At 44.4% G+C, this 21656-nt stretch overlaps 1 protein-coding gene across 1 annotated transcript in view; it reads right to left on the bottom strand.

Annotated features, from left to right (window-relative positions):
- Positions 1 to 12146, bottom strand: part of LOC127626753 (receptor tyrosine-protein kinase erbB-2-like) — a 165903-nt gene extending 153757 nt beyond the window's left edge. Inside the window, exon 1 of the mRNA XM_052102767.1 lies at positions 11919 to 12146. Coding sequence (XP_051958727.1) covers positions 11919 to 11994 — 76 coding nt within the window. The 5' untranslated portion in view covers positions 11995 to 12146. The remainder of the gene's footprint in view (positions 1 to 11918) is intronic.
- Positions 12147 to 21656: the final 9510 nt, after the last annotated feature.

Consider the following 21656-nt stretch of genomic DNA (forward strand, 5'->3'; position numbering starts at 1 on the left):
TTAAGACAGATTATGGGACTGTTGAGCTATTATCGCCAGTACATAAAAGACTTTTCTAGCATTGCTAGCCCCCTGTATGAGTTAACTAAGGGATCTGCTCACATGGAAAGGTCACAACCTGAGGGAAGGAAGTTGCAGAAAAAAGGAAATGCAAAAGTGGTGCCATCCCACACACCAATTGAATGGACAGGCTCACACCAAATAATCCTTGAGCGACTGATAGATTGCCTGGTCCAACCACCTGTCCTGGCATTCCCTGATTTTTCTCAGCCATTTGTACTGCACACAGACGCATCTAATAAGGGACTTGGAGCCGTGCTCTATCAGAAACAAGATGGAAAACTGCGTGTTATAGCATACGGTTCCCGGACACTGTCAGTATCAGAAAGAAACTATCATCTCCATTCAGGCAAACTGGAATTTCTCGCTCTTAAGTGGGCGATTACAGAGAGATTCCATGACTATTTGTACTACGCCCCCTTTTTTACAGTTTACAGTGACAACAACCCTTTAACTTATGTGTTGTCCACTGCTAAGTTGAACGCTACAGGAAGCAGATGTGTAGCAGAACTAGCAGACTTCAATTTTACCATCAAATACCGCCCCGGCAAAGAGAACATTGATGCCGATAGTTTGTCTAGGATGCCAGTCGATGTTGAAAAACTGATGAATGAGTGCACATAAGAAATGTCTTATGATGCAGTGGGAACAACTGCTCAGGCAGTAGAATCGCAGCTAGAGTCAAATGCCTCATGGTCAATTGCCATCTCTGCTAAGAATCTGCTCGAGGCTCAATATGCATCAGTTGTCTCAATAACACCAGCACAGATACAACAGGATCAGAGAGACGACTCACATATTGGACCAGTTTTACAGTACAAGTTGTCTGGAGTGAGGCCAGTGCATCAGGAACTGAGAAAACTCAATGCACAGAGTTGTTGTCTCCGACGAGAATGGGAAAAACTGGAAGTAGATGAAAATGGAGTCCTATGGAGAAAGACAGCCCACAGGAAACAACTGGTATTGCCTGGAAAATACAAAGTTATAGCACTAAAAGAGCTGCATAATCAGATGGGACACCAAGGCACTGACAGAACAGTATCGCTGATAAGGGACCGCTTTTTCTGGCCATACATGCAGCGTGACATAGAGCAATATGTAATGAGCTGTACTTGCCTGAAACAAAAAAAACATAGTCGTGAAACAAGGGCCCCTCTAACAAACATTGTCACCACCCAGCCATTTGAACTTGTGTCAGTAGATTTCCTCCATCTAGATAAGTGCAAAGGCGGCTACGAGTATATACTAGTACTTGTAGGTCACTTTACATGTTTTGCACAAGCGTACCCGACAACATCAAAATCTGGAAAGACAGTGGCTGACAAAATATTCAACGATTATGCTCTGAAATTCGGGTTTCCAACACGCATTCACCACGATCAGGGAGGTGAGTTCGAGAATCAACTCTTCTCACAGTTGAGCAAATACTGCAGTGTAGCTGGATCAAGGACAACCCCTTACCATCCACAGGGAAATGGCCAAGTAGAACGCTTTAATCGAACGTTAATACAGATGCTCAAGACTCTTACAGACAAAGACAAGATGAGCTGGAAAGACTCTCTGAATAAGCTCATATTCGCTTATAACTGCACACGTACCGAGGTAACAGGCTTTCCCCCATTTTATCTATTGTACGGCCGCTCTCCAAGATTACCTATTGACATGTTGTTCAGTTTGCCCGCAGAAGATGGAAGTCGCAGCCAGCATGAATATGTTGAAATGTGGAAGCAAGGAATGCAGGAGGCATATGCTATCGCAAGAGAAAATGCACACAAATCTGCTCAGCGGAATAAGAGGATGTATGATACTAAGGTGAGGAGTTCAGTGTTGTGTCCAGGAGACCGTGTGTTAATCCGAAACATGACCCCTCGTGGTGGAACTGGAAAATTAAGGAATCACTGGGAAGACACCATCCATACTGTAGTCCGTCAAGTGGGAGAGGATGTTCCCATTTATGAGCTGAGATACATGGGAACATGGGAAAGGAAAAACCAGGATTCTGCATCGAAACCTCCTCTTACCTTGCGATCACCTACCGCTGGAAGCAGAAGTACGCCCACCTGTGAAACCAAAAAAGAAAACTGCAGTGGCTGATAAAGTCAGAGAGGAGTCAGAAGAAGAGGATGATGATGAGGATTACTATTTTGTGCCACCTCAGACCTTTGCTCAACCACCAAAATCAGTGAGAGAGATTCCTGTCATGGCAGCTGATGTGATTCAACCAGACCTAAATGAACACGCAGCAGAGCAACCTCTGATAAAACACAGTAATGATAACTCGACAGATAACCAGGATGTCCGGGACAACATCACACTTGAGACTGGGGAGGAAACATCACTGCCATCAGGGGATAACACACAGGAAGTAGAGTTGGAGACCAGACCTCAGCGGCCGCAGAGACAACGTAGGCCACCAAAGACCTTCAGCTATGATAAAATTGGAACCCCATCCTGCTACAGTCTTGCTGCATTGCCCTCTTATGTAAGAACTCAATTATGGGCACAACCGGTACAGTCATACTACAACCAGCACCTTTATTTGTGTGGGATGTAAACTATAAAAACTATTCCTGCTTTGAACAGCTTAAACTGCCTTGCACTCCTTGACTCATGAGAAAGCAGAGTTCTGCTAATGTCACAAACATTGCACAGTTGAGGACTTTGTTGCACAAGTTAACTGTGGAGTATTCAGGCGATGGACTGTAAAGCGTTCAACATTTCTTCAGATATTGGACGTATACAGTATGTGTTATGTGGATTGAAAACTGAATGTATCAAAAGAGTTCCAGACTGTAACCAAACAGCCAAAATTGGGCATATGTGTGTTATTTTGAGACAGACAGAATGTATCAAAAGAGTTCCAGACTGTAAAAAGTGTTCTTTGAACATGTTTGAATTTATGGTTACAGGTAATGATGTTGAGGACAACATCTAATTTTGAGGGGAAGTATGTGACAGATGGGAATAATGCGTTTTACCAGTAAGTCATTTCAAGCATTTGAGTAAGCAGTAGAGTAACAGTTAACGGGTTCATATTCAGGTATGTTTGCCATTCTCATAGGGTAATGATATATATAATATGTTAGGGTTAAAACTGTTATTGTTAGTTACAGCAGTTACAGTACTTTTATTATTTCTTATTTCTCATGTGCAAAATGTCATTCTAACAGCATAAGCAGTAAGTGTAAAAAAGGTGTTGTAGTTACTAGAGGCTCCAGCAGGGGGAGCGTTTGAACTATGTTACGGTGCACCTCGCTTCCTCCCTTCAGTCATTACACACATGATCTGAGGAAAGTTTGTGTCCGTGCATCTTTCATTCAATTATTCCCCTTTTCAGGTATGAATATTGTATAATAGGTAATATTGTTTACCCACGTGTTATGTGAATGTGTACATGTGTCGAGGAGAGTGTCCTTAAGCACAGTTAGTCGAACATTGTGAAGTTACGACGCTAATTATATGACGACGAGTAAGCTAGCTAAATGAGCCTTTAATAACGCTAACCGCGACCTCGTGGATGAGCGCTGCACTTAGTAACGTTAGTTATGCAGTGATATTGTACTTGTTGTAGCATGTGTTCTATATGGGTAAAAAAGATACTGAGTACTATTAATGGTGTAAAGAGTTATGTATGTATGTTATCAGCACAATTGTGTTTGTATTGTGTGTGGATTGACGTATTTACTCTGTAGTGAAAAGCGGGAAATGCTTCTGCAGGAACAACTTAATTGCTGACGAGAGATAATGGTTAGAATTGTATGTATAATGCATGTTATATTATTTTGTATATGTAAACTGTACTGACGTTGCATATGATTGTTGAATATTCAGTCATTACACACATGATCTGAGGAAAGTTTGTGTCCTTGCATCTTTCATTCAATTATTCCCCTTTTCAGGGCTTTACATTGGCACATCAATTGCCTGGAGTTGTTGACCGTCCTTCTTGATCTCAGGAAGTTCCTCCCGTTAGTTCGGGACAAACATGTCCTCGTGAGATCGGACAGCACAACGGTGGTGGCGTACATAAATCGCCAAGGCGGCGTACGCTCCCGCCACATGTCACAACTCGCCCGCCGTCTCCTCCTATGGAGCCAGCAGCGACTCAAGCCGCTGCGTGCCACTCACATCCCTGGCAAGCTCAACGTCGTAGCGGACGCGCTATCACGACAACGCCTGCCCGGCGGGGAGTGGAGGCTTCACCCCCAGTCGGTCCAGCTGATTTGGGAACGGTTTGGCAAGGCCCAGGTAGACCTGTTCGCCGCCCAGGAAACCTCCCACTGCCCACTCTGGTAAGCCCCAACAGAGGCTCCCCTCGGGACAGACGCGCTGGCACACAGCTGGCCTTCGGGGCTGCGCAAGTACGCATTTCCCCCAGTGAGCCTTTCTTGCACCGGTGCTGTGCAAGGTCAGGGAGGACTAGGAGCAAGTCACGTTGGTGGCCCCCTACTGGCCCACTCGGACTTGGTTCTCGGAACTCAGGCTCCTCGCGACAGCTCCTCCCTGGCGGATTCCCCTGAGAAAGGACCTCCTCTCTCAGGGATGGGACACGCTCTGGCACCCGCGCCCAGACCTCTGGAACCTCCACGTCTGGTCCCTGGACGGGACGCGGAAGAGCTAGCCGGCTTACCGGCAACCGTTGTGAATACAATCAACCAAGCCAGAGCCCCCTCTACCAGGCACCTTTACGCCCTAAAGTGGCGCTTGTTCGCAGATTGGTGTTCTTCCCGAGCCGAAGACCCGCAGAGATGCGCGATTAGGTCAGTGCTTCTGTTCCTACAGGAGAGGCTGGACAGGAGGCTGTCCCCGTCCACCCTCAAGGTGTATGTTGCCGCTATGCCGCCCACCACGATCCTGTAGACGGCAAGTCTTTGGGTAAGCACGACCTGATCCTCAGGTTCCTGAGTGGCGCCCGGAGGTTGAATCCCTCCCGGCCAGGCCTAGTTCCCTCCTGGGATCTCTCGGTAGTCTTGGCAGGACTCCAGAGACCTCCCTTCGAGCTGCTCGAATCAGTTGGACTCAGGGCCCTCTCTCTTAAGACGGCCCTGCTGATCGCGCTCGCCTCTGATATGTCTGTGATCCTAAGACCGCAACCGGGCTATGTGCCCAAGGTTCCTACCACACCATTCCGAGATCAGGTAGTGAACCTGCAAGCGCTGCCCCGGGAGGAGGCAGACCCAGCCCTTTCGTTGCTGTGTCCAGTGCGTGCCCTGCGCATTTACCTGGACCGCACACAGAGCACCAGACGCTCTGAGCAGCTCTTTGTCTGCTTTGGGGGACGGCAGAAAGGGAATGCCGTCTCCAAACAGAGGCTCGCCCACTGGGTTGTCGAAGCCATCACACTGGCTTATCACACCCAGGCCGTGCCCCTACCCTTGCGGGTCCGAGCTCACTCAACAAGGGGTGTTGCGTCCTCGTGGGCACTGGCCAAGGGCACCTCCCTAGCAGACATCTGTAGAGCCGCGGGTTGGGCAACACCCAACACCTTCGCGAGGTTTTACAACCTCCGCGTTGAGTCGGTTGCGTCTCGTGTTTTGCCAGGCTGGCCCGTTCCCATGTTGGCAAACATCGCCTTGTTCCCCTCCCAGGGTAACTAGAAGGACTCCGATGTTCTTATGGGGCATTGGGGAAGGGTACGTGCAGCCAGGTACAGAGGATGCGCGGCACTGGATGAAATCCCTGCCCGCCTCTGTATCGGCGGTTCACGTACATGGTTCAGCACATGGCAAGATTGGAATGGGTCCCCTAGTGTCACTTCTCCGACACAACGTGGAGAGAGCGACAGAAGGGGAACGTTTGGTTACGTATGTAACCTCCGTTCCCCGAGGGAGGGAACGACACGTTGTGTCTTTCCTCCGCCATGTCACTGAACCGAGCCACTGTTGTGGCCGGACCATTCCGGCTCCTCAGAAAAATCCTGGCTAAACTTCCGTATTTGCCCCGCTTAAATACCCGTATGTCCGGGGGCGGGGTATGCTAATACTGACTGCCAACTCCCATTGGCCCTTTTCAATAGGTCAGAGGTGAATTTTGGCGCTCAAGAGAGACCCCTAGTGTCGCTTCTCCGACACAACGTGTCGTTCCCTCCCTCGGGGAACGGAGGTTACATACGTAACCAAACTTTTCAGCCTTTAACATTTGTTGGAATTTAGGATTTTGCAAAAGGGATACATTATAGAGCCAACTATATGATTTCCTTTTCTCCATATGTGGCAAAACCTCTAAACACACCAGGGTGTGTGTGATCTGAGACTAAAATGTTTCCAATTGAGCAATCAACAACAGATGAAATGAGGGACTTCGATATAAAAAAAAAGTCTACTCTAGAGTAAATCTTATTGATTGATGAAAAAAGTTGTAAAGTTCCTGCCAGATGGGTTCAAAAGTCTCCAAATATCTGCAAGACCAAGATTTTTACACATCCTGTGAAGCATCACTGTTGTACTAGGGGGCTTGCACACTTTTGCTTCCATGCAGTCCGACAGCAATCGATCACGTTTCTCTCTTGTCAAATTTGCAAAGTCTGGGAACAAGAAAATGACGTGGTTTTTCCAAGAAAGCCTTCCTTTGCTCCTCACCTCTTGAAACACAAAATCTTTATCAGATGATCTCAGAAATTTGGCCAGAATTGATCAGGGCCTGTCTCCCTCAGTGGATTGCTGAGGCGGAACCCTGTGAGCTCGCTCGATTTCCAGTTTATGGCCTGTTATGTAAAGCAGATTAGGACAGAGCCCGTCCAGGAATTTCACCATATCCTAACCCTCTTCTGCCTCAGGAATTCCAACAATATGGATGTTATTCCGCAGGTTACGGTTCTTTATGTCCTCCAACTTCTCCCAGACACACTCCAAATCCACCTTGGCCGCTAGCAGATTAGCAGATTATTCCCTCTATGATGACTCCAGTTAATCTATCAGTTTCTCGACATCCCCCACTCTTGTGACCACATCAGTAAATTTTGCCACCATGGCCGTGATCGATTGACGTATTACAGAGTCAGCAATGACCCTCGTCAGCATTGCCAACATGTCCCTCATCTCTCTGTCCAAATTGACTACCTGGCTCGAGGCCTTCTCGGGGGTGTCAGCTTGAGCACATAAGTGTCTTTTAAAGTCTCCAGAACCTGACGATTTTGAATTATTTGACATCTTGTCATAAATCTCACCGATTTATGTCATTAATAGTGTTAAAACTAGCAAAGTGCACAGAGTGTTTAATAAAATTAATTAATTAATACTTTAATCAAATAGAATAATTTTTATTCATTAAATTTTTCAACATAAAATGGAATTATTTAAAAACAAAAATTAAGTGCTTTTATACAAAATAGTAACAGCACTATCCAAAACAACTTTAAGCATTATGTTCAGGTGTCCCCGCCACAACAGCATAATATGCTTACATCAAAGCTTAATTAGATACATTTCCTGCTTTCATGTCCTTGACGGAATAACGGCACTTGGAATTTAATCAGGACGGGTATAGTTCCACAACAATCTGATTTTAGTTCAGGTAATAGTTCCACAATTATGTGGAAAAACGACGTCGTCATGTGCTTAGTGTTGAGCAAGAAGCAGCAACAATCCTTTGCCTTTCTTAGGTGTGGGTTCTGTTTATTCCATAGTTATTTTATGCTTGTAGTCTTTTCAAATATTAGTTCGTAAACACACACACACATTTACACCAAGAGATGGTGATAAATGACCGTCTTATGTATTATGAGTGAGTTTCTATTGAAAGCTTTGCTTTTGCTTAGGTCTGTCAGTGATCGGATTTACTCAAGTCTGAACATCGGCATTGTCTCTCATGCTCCCTTCACGTGCTATTAAAATTATCATACAAGTTTACTTGGAAGATACACATGAAAGACCCCTCAAGTCATAATTATGACTGGGAAACTAAGAGATCATTTTGATACCAGATTTTGCAATTTGGAAGTAGACATAAACTTTCAACGTGGCGGAGGAGAGTTAGGTTTCTGTTTGTGTAAAAAAAAAAGAAAAAAAGAGTTCCCCAAAAAATATGCAAGAATGAACCTAGCATCCTTCATGTTTTTTTTTTTTCTCAGTCAATAAAAAAACTGAGAAATGTTCCATAGAAAAACTGAGAAAAACGTGATACTCTGAGAAAAACATACTCGTAGCTTCGGAAGTGGGAAGTAGCATAATTCCGGTGACAGCATCACTCCTCGATTGCTCTGAGCTGATTACTACAACGCCACAACCATGGAATTCAGTAATTTTTAGAAATTTACAGCTTCAGCAATACTGGTCATCACTGATTAATCACTCGATCTTTCGCTCTCTCGCTCGCTCTCTCACATTCACTCAAACACACATGACCTTGTTTCTCCAATAACTTGCTAGAAACAGCCCAAGCTGTCGTTACTAGTTCTAAAGTGATGCTTTTGAATTAGTAATGGATGTTTGGGTGCATCTTTCGAACTAGCAATGGCAGATCCTGTCCTGTGGTGTAAGAAAGTAGTTCCAGGGTATTTGGGGTACTTCTTGTTTTTTTTTTGGTTTATTTTCATATTTATTTACTTGTCCATACCTGTGTCCTCATGCCTACGGCCATTAGAGCACTCTAGCACAAGTGATATTGCGTTAAAGGGCACCTATAATGGCATTTAAAATGTTCCTAATATTGTTTTGGGAGTCCCCAACAACAGTTTTACATGCATGCAATGACAAAAAACACTTTTGTTGTCTTATAATATGCATTTATGTTTACCTGATTTGCTCACCGACTCCCAAATGATTCGTTGAACGACTCATTTTTCCAAACCCCTCCTTTGCGTGACGCTAATCTGAAGTGATTGGTCAGATGACCCAGTCAGTTGTGATTGGTATACTCTGCAGAGATTGTCGGAAACGGAACGCACATCACCGCTTTGTAGTAAAAAAATCAAAATCAGAGAAGGAATTTGAGTTGATTTATGTTAGCGATCATAGCCCAAAGTTCGGTGGTAAACACCCAATCAGTTATTGTTTGCATTAGCCCAACGCATAAACATATTGGTAAAGCACTGCATTACTACAAGTTATTGCTCTATTCTTTATGACAACTCCAATAACATCGACAAACTTTTCACATATTTAAAAAAAATTGACATTGGAGACCTAGAAGCTGCGCTGAGCGTAACTTACACAACACACATAAATACTTATTAAGCATGATAAAAAACACATAAAAGCAACAATTATTAATAATACTTACAGGTTGTGATTCGGAGGAGGAAGCTGATCCAAATAAACTTGGTACTGAACCTTCTTCAGTATCAACCGGCTCGCGAATCCACACTTGAAAGCATTCATGTTCGTAAAGCAATCGTCATTAAAATGACGCGAACACAGGTTCGGGCTATACTTGTGTGGTATAGTTGTAAATAACTCTAGCCACTGATTCTTCACATGCTCGTCCCTGGGCAGTGAAAAAAAGGTCGCTTTTGATATGCACTTCAGAACAAAGCATCTTGTGGTCGACATGATGTTTTAAAGTTTTCCCTGGTGTCTGCGCGCGCAATGAGTGGGCGCGGCCAATTTGATAACTTTTCGTCTTGACGTCACAACGAAAAGGAAAATGACTCATTGGAAAATCGATTCATTACATTGACTCAGAGTTGACTCCTACTTTTGAGAGACAATAACGTTTTTTACGGTGAACTTTCATATAGAAAACTTTGCAGGATGTTTTTGTTCACTTAAGTCTATGTTACACACTACATGAAAGGTAATTTTCAAAATTCCATAATAGGTGCCCTTTAATATACACTTTAATATACACTTCCCACTGTCTATCTATAATGCATTTGCAGGGGTTCCCTGTCTACAAATCACTTTGGGTGATTTAAGAGAGCAAGTTCATAAAACATGATATCATCCATAGCAACAAGGTCAACAAAACCTTACTCTGACCTTAAGATTTTCTTAGTAAAAATTGTTCTTAGCACTAGATTTTACGCAAAAACTCTTAGCTAGGAACTCTTTGGAGAACTTCAAGTGGTAAGATAAAAATAGTTTTGAATATGGGCCCATACCATTACTCTGATAATCCTGCATGTAGATAAGTGTGGACTGGAAGATGTGTGGACACTTTCAGCTAGCAGTGTTGCTAAGAACCTCCATTACAGGCCTAGAAATACTCCACAGTAATACATATAATGGATAAATGCATAAGGCATATCACTCCCGCAACAGTTAGCAGCAAGTGGAGGAATGAACTGGGTCTTACAGTTTTGTAACAAACACAGTACTTTCTTAAGTCAAATCCTGTATCAGAATCATCAGTATCCTCTACATATTTACTAAAATTGCAGAGTAATGTATTCATTTCATTTCAATCAGATGATAAGATTTGGATAGTTACTGATCTTTTTTGAGTATGGGAGATCTTGGACCATACTACAGAACATACTCACTTATCAAAGCCATAACAAATGTGTTAAAATTAGTGAGGGTGCGGTGCCAAGAATTATACTAAATGCACTTAGTGCCCCTGGGTATGAAGATATAGAGTTTGCTTATAGAAGATAGAAGAAAAATCTGATAGACAATGTGCAGTGTAGAACTCTTCCTGAAGTTTACATTTAGAAAACAAACACTCAACCACACATACACACTCCAGCGTATGCAACAGCATTTGTTTGTTAAGTGTATAATCAGAAACCCTGACATGGTTACACAAAACTCTTAAACAAACGACCTTTGGAATAACTTGCATTATGCAAGTGAAAATGAGTGTATGATTCCCAAAGAATGAATAATTTCATGATTACTGTTGAGCTCCACCAAGTACACTATGCAGACCTACACAAAGAACACGAAAAAAATATAATGCAAAAAATGTAATTTGTAAATGATAATAAATTGTTTATTTAAATAAATATTTTAAAAACATGTGTCAACATGTTATGGGGGGTTATAATCACCTGAGATGCAGCCATTTAATTTTTTCACTGTATACATTTTTATTTTTGGGATCATACATGACACAGTTTTAAATACTGGTGCATCTTGAAGAGAAGATCCTGGGCTAAATTTAACGCAATAGCATTTGTATGTGTTGTTAAATAACTGAATAAGTCTGGACAAAAAAATGTATTAAATACAAATAAAATAGCATAATTATTATTATTATTATTGGGAGCTCTGTATTTTTGCTCTGTTTATGAACTAAACCTAAAATAAAACTTGAAATAAGTCTTTTGATGGTTTTCATGAGGATGCAATTAACATCTAACATCCTTTAAGTTGTAAAACTCTCAATTGGATTACATTTTATTTTATTGTACAATTTAAACAATTCAAACCCTCGGACTGTCATGTTTAAGCGCTATTGTCAGAGAGAAGTTGCAAATCAAGTTTTGCGTGGCATACTTCGCCTACGACTAATGCGTCAACAGTGTGAAAAAAAAACTACTGGAGCTTTCTGAATTTATCCACTTTAAAAGTTCAAATATATTAAATTAGCTCATAATTTAAGTGGAAAAACTGTTGAACTGTATCAGATGTGATTGGTAAATCTCCAAATCTCACATGCTGTCTACACAATGCAAGCCGGCAACGCGAAAAAACTAAAAGCTCCAATTAAAAAAAGACTCCGGTCTCAATTAGTCACCCGAAACTGTACAGTTGCCCCGCGCCGATCGATGGCACAGTTTCTCCAAAGTTTCTTTTAATGTGTTTTAACCGTGACAATATAATCCTGCAGATGTTATTTCCATGTTAAACTTGCTTTTTTATGGCTCAGTAACTTAAACTTAATGCCATATAATGTTGTTAAACTGAATACAATTTTGCAAATAATAATAATAATGAGAACGCGTGAGAGATCGGGAATGCTTTCAGATGACCCACCTTCTCTGGCTGTAGCGCCTGTTATGCCCAACAGCAGCAGAAACCAGACGAGACTAAAACTTATCTGTGCCTCCATCGATTACTCCTCGATTAGTCCATAGTCCTTCAGTAAATGTCCAGATATATTATGCGTTTAATAGATTACCCGCGTGTAGTTGCGACGAGTTTAATATGCCTGTATTTGTCTCTTTGTTATTCCCCGAATACCAACAACTTCCTGGCAGGAGTGAGCGCACCAGACTCTCTCTCTCTCTCGCGCGCGCGCGTGCGTGCGTGCATATTAGGCGCGCTCCCGTGGAGGAGTGGCATTCGAGAATGACCCCAGCACTCCAACAACTCTACTGCTACATTCATGCATCCCGGTCATGGAGTCATATAGAGCCATTTTAACGTTGTTTTCTCAAAACTAAACTATTTTGAAGTTATTGGACTATATGAATGTTTCTTAAACTTTGAGCATTTTTAGTGGACTTCTAAAAGAATTCTTGTTAAAACATATTTCACAACTGTTTTTTGTCTATTGACAATATCTGACAGTTTATGTATGCACCACATGAGATTATGTAATTTGTTCTGAAAGTCATGAAAATTCCCACCACAGTGTCATTTCCTCTTTAATTCTGTATTGTGTAAGAATTCCGTGGTGGAAATGAATTTACTGCAAATAAAATTTGTAATGTTTAATTTTAGTTTCTTAATAAAATGACCGACTCTTATGTCTTACTAAGACTAACCACATAGCTAACATTATGTGTATCCTAAATACAACTAAATAATAATTTCACACTTTTTGCTTAATTTGGCAAAGTTACAGCTAGTTTAAAAAATGACACCCAATAAAAATACTCTGCTTACAAGTGATATTTAACCTACCTTCAATTTTCTTTATTTTCTTAAAATATCACTTGCCTTATACATTATCACAAGTATGCTCTTCACTGACACTTTTGTCAACTTGGTTAACATGTACAATAAATTAATATAATAATTTTCTCACAATAATTATTGAAATGGTATGTTTATTTCACTCTTTGCTTAGATTATCATAGTTTTAAACATGTCATAATTTGTATTTTTATAATGGATTTTCATAGTTTGATATTGAAGGTCTGGGACAATGCTAAGTAAGGGATAATGTACAGTCATCTGGTTGTTATCGCACAATAAACCCAGAGTTCTAGGTTTGGTCGCCTCACAACCGAGCGCATGCAGTCCATTATGTTTGTTAAATAAGTCAGACATACCAAATGTGCAGTGCTGTGGATTTCCAGGACTTTTGTTTATCTCTTTGGTAGTGTTAAGCTATGTCTGCTATGTGGCGTAGTGTGTAAAGCAGGGAGCCAACATTGCAAATGCACCCGTTGGGTGTTCGGGTAGGGTGACCAGACGTACCGATAAAACTAGGACAGTCCTGATTTTAGAGGCTGTGTCCCATGGCCGTGTCACAGGACAGGACATCTTTTTTACCGACAATCAGACTTAAAAATAAATTAATTAATTAATTGCAGTCGGTGCTCGCGTGCCTCGCTCGCTTCAAGCAAGGCACAGCGGTTCCTCTCCTCTCCTTTCCATAAATAAATAAAATTAAAATTGCTGTGGTTCCTGCTGTTTTGTCCCAAGGGACGTATATTATATAATTGTGATGGTGTATTTAAATGTGGTTTATTGTGTGTTGTGTCTCCCTGGGCTTTCCTTGTTGTCACTTTCACTCACGGACAAGCTCCAACTGGAGAGTACAAGAGGCCCACAACTCTCTTCACCATGGAGAGAGATGCACAGAGAATATTTTCTCCTGTATGAGTTATTCTATCTCTTGGTCCCAGCTTTACATTTGTTGTTGTGCTAAAGTGAGTAGTGTAACAATATTGTCATTTGCAGTGTTGTACTGCTTATACTCCGGAGGAAATACTTGACAGTTGAATGTGCAATTTCTACGAGTTTTATTACCCCAAAATTACTTTGTGTACCCAGTTTAAGTTGTTTATTTTGTGGGATTCTTTAGAAGGGAGGTGGATGCCATTTGCTTTGCAAGATTCTGTTTTCTCTTGTTTAATTATAGAGAGGGAGTTAGGGAAGTGACTTGAGTTTTCTTTTCTTTTCTTCTCAATAGGTAAGTTAGGAAGAATGTCTTTTGTTTGTTATTTTGGCCGGTTCCACTGCTGAAGTTTCTGTTTATCCCACTGAATTCTATAATAAATGTTTTATATTTTTGCTATATCACGTGTTGTTGTAATTTTTGGTTGCTCTGGGACCTGGAGACAGGATCACTCTCCCCAAAACATTTGTTACCCACCTTCCCATACCCCTAGACCAAGGAAGATGTGCCGTAACAGTGTTTGTTCTGTAATAAGAAACTTGAGACAAATAATGAGGGAATTGTTCATCCTGCAGTCTCAGAATCAGTGGTACTTTTAAATGCTGTGCTAAACTTTCCTCTTCATTACCCCTCCCACCTCTGCAGCTGTCTGTAAGCCCATAAGTAGATAACTCTCCTGTTTGAAGCTAAAAACCCGGAAGGGAGGGATGACAATAGTCGAACAGCACATTTCAAGGTAATCAAAAAGCAAAAAATAGCAACCCTGTATCAACAAAACGTGACAATTTGTCATGGTCATCTGGTCATCCTATGTTTGAGTCCCACTGAGACTGGTGTGAAAATTGTGTTGTTGATGACGTTTGAGTACTTACATTTTGCTTACTGCAAAATATCACTTGCTTTATATTAGCTTGGCTCTGATAATTGCTGCTTGCTGGTATTATTTAGGCCTATAAATATATAAAGCATTAATATGAATTACTAGGTAGTAACCTTTTTTTTTTTTACTGGTAGTTTTGTGTTATAAACTAGTAGTCATTCATTAGAATTCACTATGGTAACAAATTCCAATCAAATATTTTATTCTGAGAAATAGGCTTATCTATTAAATTTTTTTACTAATAACTTATACTTTAAAATTGTATCTTACATAGTATCTGTCAAACAGTGCCTTCAGACCGCAGTCACTTGAAGGGTCCAGAAGGGCATCCTGCTGATCTGATGACAGACTCACTGCACTGTTGATGAAGGGGTTATGAACCCAGTCGTACTGGTTCCAACTATGCTGCTCAACAAATTCAAAATGTCTTTATTCTAATGACTTTACATGTCTTCCAGCTGTCACAGAAACCAAACAGTAAGTAAAGATTAATTTATATAGCACCTTTAAAAATGTGTATACAAGGTGATTTAGTAGATATAGAATAAAAAACAGAAATCAAATAAAAATAAGACAATAGAATACAATTAAAAGAATAAAAAATGCATAAAGACACATAGCATAGTTGTAACGCGGACTCGGGTTGATTGGGATCCATAAGCAGTCTTTTATTTAGAGACAGGGTTAAGGTCAACAAACAGGCAAGGTTCAGATATGGGGCAGACTGGATTGTTAGAGGCAATCGAGTTCGTGGTCAGGCAGGCAGTGGATCGAGGCAGGCAGCAGATTCGAAGACGGGTAGACAGGCTTAGGTAACAAGGGCTGGCGGCAGGCAATCGTGGTCATAGACAAGCAGGGTAAGAACACAGGAGATCAAATAGCAGGTTGATAAGTAAACGCTCAGTAATGCAGCCAAAACAAACAAGACTTCGCATTGAAGGCACAGACATGTGTGATTTAAATAGCGTGGCGATAATGGGGAACAGCAGCGTGCAATTGAGCCAGGTATGTGGGGTTATGGGAAGTGTGGTTAGAGGTTAGAACTCGGGTGAATTAGATCTCCGGTGGCCGGTTGAGGAGGTGCCTTCACCGGCATTTGTGGCAGAGCCCCCCTCCTGTGAGCGGCTCCTGGAGTGAGGGTGCGATCGACGTCGGGGTCTACCTCGGGGTCAGGGGGCCGGTTTCTCTGGGTTGATCCTGTGGAACTCAGTGATGAAATTGGGGTCGAGGATGTCGTTTGCTCCGATCCAGGATCTCTCCTCCGGGCCGTACCCCTCCCAGTCCACCAGGTATTGGATTCGACCTCGCTGACGTCTTGAGTCCAGTAGACCCCGCACCAAGAATGCTTCTTCTCCGTCCACGAGCATGGGAGGGGGGCTAGGGTTGACTCCCTCCTCCTCGGACCACTGGCCGGTTTCAGCAGGGATACATGAAAGGTACGGGAAATGCGATAGTCAGCGGGCAGTTGGAGGCGAAATGACACTGAGTTAATTCTTTTCGAAATTTGAAAGGGACCCACATACCTGGGGCTGAGCTTCTTACAGGGTAAGTGGAGGCGGAGGTCACGCGTCGAGAGCCACACCCACTGTCCTGGGGCATAGTTGGGACAGGGACTACGATGCCGGTCCGCTTGTTCCCTTGATCTTCTTACGGACTGTTGGAGGTGGACGTGGGCCTGGTTCCAAACTGCCTCACTGCGCTGTAGCCAGCTGTTAACCGTGGGAACTTCAGAGGGCTCGCCTGACCAGGGGAACAGAGGAGGTTGGAACCCTAGTACGCACTGAAAGGGGGTTAGGTTAGTGGAGGGCTTGCGGATGGAGTTCTGTGCGTACTCTACCCAGGGAAGAAAACGGCTCCAGTCGGCTTGGTTTGCTTGGCAGAAGATGCGCAGGAATTTGATAATTTCCTGGTTCAGTCGTTCCGTCTGGCCGTTCGACTGGGGGTGATATCCAGAGGAGTGACTGACGCTGATGTTTAGAAGGCGGAAGAAGGCTGCCCAAACTCTGGAGGTGAATTGAGGTCCACGGTCCGAGATGATGTTTTCGGGAAGCCCGTAGTAGCGAAAAACATAGTGGAGGAGGTGTTTGGCGGTTTCGATAGCTGACGGGAGTTTCGCTAGTGGAATTAGGTGGCACCCGTTTGAGAACCGGTCTAGATCGGTCACGAAGTCGATGGCGATGTGGTACCAGGGCCGCTGAGGTATGGGCAGAGGCTGAAGCAGGCCGGCTGGGAGTTGTCTCGGGGTCTTGGCCATGTTGCAGGTTTGACAACCGTTCACGAAGGCGGCCGTGTCAGTCTGCAGGGTTTCCCACCAGAACCGGTTTCCGTGATGGTGTTCCACTGGACAGGGGCGAGGAGCAGCGCAGGCGAGATGATGGGCTCGGAGGTGGGGTTCGGAGGGGTGGAGTCGTGCTGTCGGGAGAGTGAGTCGGCCTTGATATTCTTTGATCCGGGGAGGTATGAGATAGTGAAGTTGAACCGTATGAAGAATAGTGCCCACCTGGCTTGTCTAGGGTTGAGTCTTTTAGCCGAGCACAGGTATTCCAGGTTGAGTTGGTCTGTGAGGATGAGGAAGGGGTGTCTGGCTCCTTCCAACCAGTGATGCCACTCCTCGAAGGCTGCTTTCATGGCCAATAGCTCGTGATTGCCCACGTCGTAGTTACGTTCGGCCGGCGAGAGTTTGCGCGAGTAGAAGGCGCATGGGAACAGCTTGGGGGGATTTCCCTGGCGCTGGGAGAGGATGGCGTCAATGCCAGTGTTGGATGCGTCAACCTCTACGATGAAAGGAACGTTGGGGTCTGGATGGTGCAGGATGGGAGCGGAGGTGAAACGCTCCTTCAGTAAATCGAAAGCCTGTAGGGCGTCGGTGGTCCAGCGGAGCTTGGTTTGGCCTGCCTTTACCATGGAGGTGAGCGGTGTGGCAACTGTGCTGTAGTTCCGAATAAAGCATCGGTAGGAGTTGGCGAATCCCAAAAAGCATTGGAGCTCCTTTAGTGTGTTCGGCTGTGGCCAGTTCAGGACAGTGTGTACTTTGCTTTCGTCCATGGCCACACCTTCTGTACTAATGATATACCCAAGGAAGGAGACTGAGGTCAGATGGAACTCGCACTTCTCCGCCTTAGCGCATAGTTGGTGCTTAATGAGCTGCTTCAGGACTGCCCTGACCTGGGTGACGTGTTCCTAAAGTGAGTTGGAGTAGACAAGAATGTCGTTGATGTAGACGATCAGACACCGGTTCAGCATGTCCCTGAAGAGGTCGTTAATGAAGGATTGGAACACCGAGGGACTGTTGGACAGGCCGAACGGCATCACAAGGTATTCATAGTGCCCACTGGTGGTTGAGAAGGCCGTCTTCCATTCATCCCCCTCCTTAATGCGGATCAGGTTAAACACGTTGCGCAGGTCGAGCTTGGTGTAGATTTTAGCGGTTCTGAGCTGCTCAAGCGCCGCTGGGACTAGAGAAAGGGGGTACTGGAACTTTATGGTGACGTCGTTAAGGCCGCGATAATCAATACAGGGGCGGATAGTACCGTCCTTCTTGCCCACGAAGAAGAACCCGGGGGCGGTTGGTGAAGTAGACGGGCGGATGAATCCCTTTGCCAGCTCCTCCTCGATGTAGCGTTTCATGGCATCCGACTCCGGCTCCGACAAAGGGAAGATCCGGCCTCTGGGTGTTGAGGCGGCGGGTGTGAGTTCAATGGCACAGTCACTTGAGCGGTGGGGCGGTAGCTGCGACGCTTTTGACTTACTAAACGCCTAGCTGAGGTCGGCGTACTCGGGAGGTATTGAAGGGGAGTCATCTGGCTCCTTCAGGACCTTAGTAGTACCCACGGTGGTTGGGTTGACGGCCTCGAGTCATCTGGAAGTGCAGTTTGAACCCCATCGCGTGATCTGGTTGTCCCGCCAGGAGATTAGTGGGTCGTGTTCACGTAACCAGGGAAGACCAAGGATGACCGGGTTGTGAGGGGAGTGGATGACAAAAAACAAGTATTTTCGGTATGCAGCGCCCGACTCGCAGAGTGATGACGGTGGTGGAGTGAAGGACTTGGCCGGTTCTCAGCAGGCGCCCACATAGTGCTGCCACTGTTAAGGGAGGATCACAGGAGGTCAGAGGAATCTTATGTGATTGGACCAGAGCTTCATCGATAAAGCTACCCACTGCCCCCAAATCTATTAGAGCCCTGGTGTCGATACCGACATACTGGCACGTGAGCCTAACGGGCACTTCGAGACAGGCTGTGGGTGGTGTGGATGAGGCTAGTGAACTCACCTCGTGCCGATGTGATGGAGAGGGTCGAGTCGGGAAGTTGGCTCACAGATGACCGGCCTGGCCGCAGTAGAGGCAGAGGTGATTGGTGATGCGGCGATTAAGCTCCTCTTGAGTGAGGTGTGCCCGACCAATTTGCATGGGTTCGACACTTTCGCTGAGGAGATGCATCGGGACAGAGTGTTTGGCCCCTGGGTAGGTCACCTGGAGCGAAGGAGGTTGTCGATCGCGGATCGCCAGGGTGATGAACTGATTGAGCGATACGCCCTCATCGCGACAGGCTAGCTCGGACTGCACTTCCTCGTTCAGTCCCCGATGGAAGAGCAGCTTGAGCGTGTCTTCAACCCAGACGATCTGTGTGGCGAGGGTGCGGAAGGACAGCGTGAAATCCGCCGCTGTCCGGTTTCCCTGACGGAGTGTTAATAGTTGCTCACCTGCGCTCTTACCACTCTCTGGGTGGTTGAAAACCTTGGACAGATGTTGCCTGAAGGTATCGAAGGAGATCTGACTCAAGCCCTGGTTGGTCCAAACGGCGGTGGCCCATTCGGCGCTCTTCCCGTGAGCAGGGAACACACGAAGAAGATCTTGCTCTCGTCAGTGGGGTAAAAAGCTGGTTGCTGGGAGAGGTAAATGGAGCACTGCATAATGAACCCTTTGCATTCGGAGGGCTTACCGTCAAATTTCTCGGGCAGTGCTAGTCGGTGGGAGGCGGTAGCACCGAGGAAAGGCTGAACAGCGGGCGTTTGGCTAGTGGAAGGTGCTGTGGGCACGGGCTGGGGTGCGGGGTGCTGCAGCCCTTGGATGGACCTCATTACCTCTTCCATCAGTGAAGTGAGACGGCTGAGTTTATGCTGATGGGAGGCCAACAGGTTCGCTTGGGCGGAGAGTTCTTCCGACACCGGGAAAAGACCGCTGGATCGGTGCGTTGCGAAGTCTTCTGTAATGCGGACTCAGGTTGATTGCGATCCATGAGCAGTCTTTTATTTAGAGACAGGGTTAAGGTCAACAAACAGGCAAGGTTCAGATATGGGGCAGACTGGAGTGTTAGAGGCAATCGAGTTCGGTGGTCAGGCAGGCAGTGGATTGAGGCAGGCAGCAGATATCGAAGACGGGTAGACAGGCGTAGGTAACAAGGGCTGGCGGCAGGCAATCGTGGTCGTAGACAGGCAGGGTAAGAACACAGGAGATCAAATAGCAGGTTGATAAGTAAACGCTCAGTAATGCAGCCGAAACAAACAAGACTTTGCAGTGAAGGCACAGACACGCGTGATTTAAATAGCGTGGCGATAATGGGGAACAGCTGCGTGCAATCGAGCCAGGTATGTAGGGTTATGGGAAGTGTGGTTAGAGGTTAGAACTCGGGTGAATTAGATCTCCGGTGGTTGGTTGAGGAGGCGCCTTCACTGGCGTTCGTGACAATAGTACTAAAACCATTTAGGAGAGAAGTGCATTAAATACTTTGAGCAAAGGCCCTAGTGAAGAAGTGTGCTTAGAGATACTTTTTATAAGTGCTAATTTAGTCAGTTGCTCGTAGGCTATGAGGGAGAAAGACACATTTACCTATTTTTGTACCAGTAAATGTCTGAAATTGCATTAGTTTAAGATAAATCTACATAGCATATTTTTTACCTACAACATTGATTGCTTTTAGATTTTAGGTAAATAGTTATAAAAATAGCAATTTTAATGATGATACAAAATGTAATTTAAAAAGACAAAATAGATGTTTTTGTTTTCAGCAAATAATCAGATGCCACTCAATAAATTAAACCTGCAGCATTTTAAGGTTATGTAACAAATGGAATCCCTTGAAATAACAGTTGCCTAATGTGTTTCAATAGTATTTCAGCCACAACAAGGGTGGAGTATTTCAGCCACAACAAGGGTGGATTGGCCATCGGGAGCACCGAGCATTTTCTTAGTTGGCTGCTGGGTAATTTGGGCTGGAATTTTTTTTACAATTTCAAAGTTTTCATTTGCAGTTCTGGCACAATGTGTGGGCGGGACTAACAAAGAGGAGTTCTCATTGGCTTGTGAGATTTTTGAGTGACAGCTATTTGACCTGGAAGAAGATTTGACCTAGGGGCTCTGGTTCAGGGTTTGCATGTAAAAGTGTGAGAATCTGTTAGAAGGCATCATAATTAATTCGTGTTTAGTGATATATATATAGGCTTCTGTTCGGACGCTCTTGCTTACTGCTCACGCTTTGCTCTATCGCTTTTATATTTTCATATTTTATCTCCTTTAATCAACTAATTTTAACTTAAACAAATCAGCACAGTGCTCAAAAGCTTGGACTACTACAAAAAAAAAGCAGAATTCTTTTATCCGACCAGCCTCCCACTGAAAGTTTTCATTCCAGGGAAGGGAAAACACAACGCCTACATTCAAAAGGATAAGAGAAAATGCCTCTTCTGGAATCTACTTGCTGCGCTAACTGCCACAGACTTTTACAAAGGATTGCAGTTCTTGAAACAAAGTTATTTACAGGACCATCAAACCAGACGGAGCACACAACAGAGCTTAGTCGTGGACGCTCTCAGCATACAGCCGGTGAGTCACATGAATCTAGTGCTCCTCGACAGGCCATACTGAGTGTAGAGAAACAAGCCGATCGACTTACAAATCGATGGCAAAAACAGGGAGCGAGACCAAAAGGCACTCAAGACATCAGATTGTCACGAGCATCTCATATTGCCGCAGTAGCATCCTCTGCCCCAGATACGGCTGTGACAAGGAGTGCAAACACTGGTTTCCTACCACCGCCTATACATC

Source organism: Xyrauchen texanus, chromosome 33, assembly GCF_025860055.1.
Source record: "Xyrauchen texanus isolate HMW12.3.18 chromosome 33, RBS_HiC_50CHRs, whole genome shotgun sequence".
Taxonomy (NCBI): domain Eukaryota; kingdom Metazoa; phylum Chordata; class Actinopteri; order Cypriniformes; family Catostomidae; genus Xyrauchen; species Xyrauchen texanus.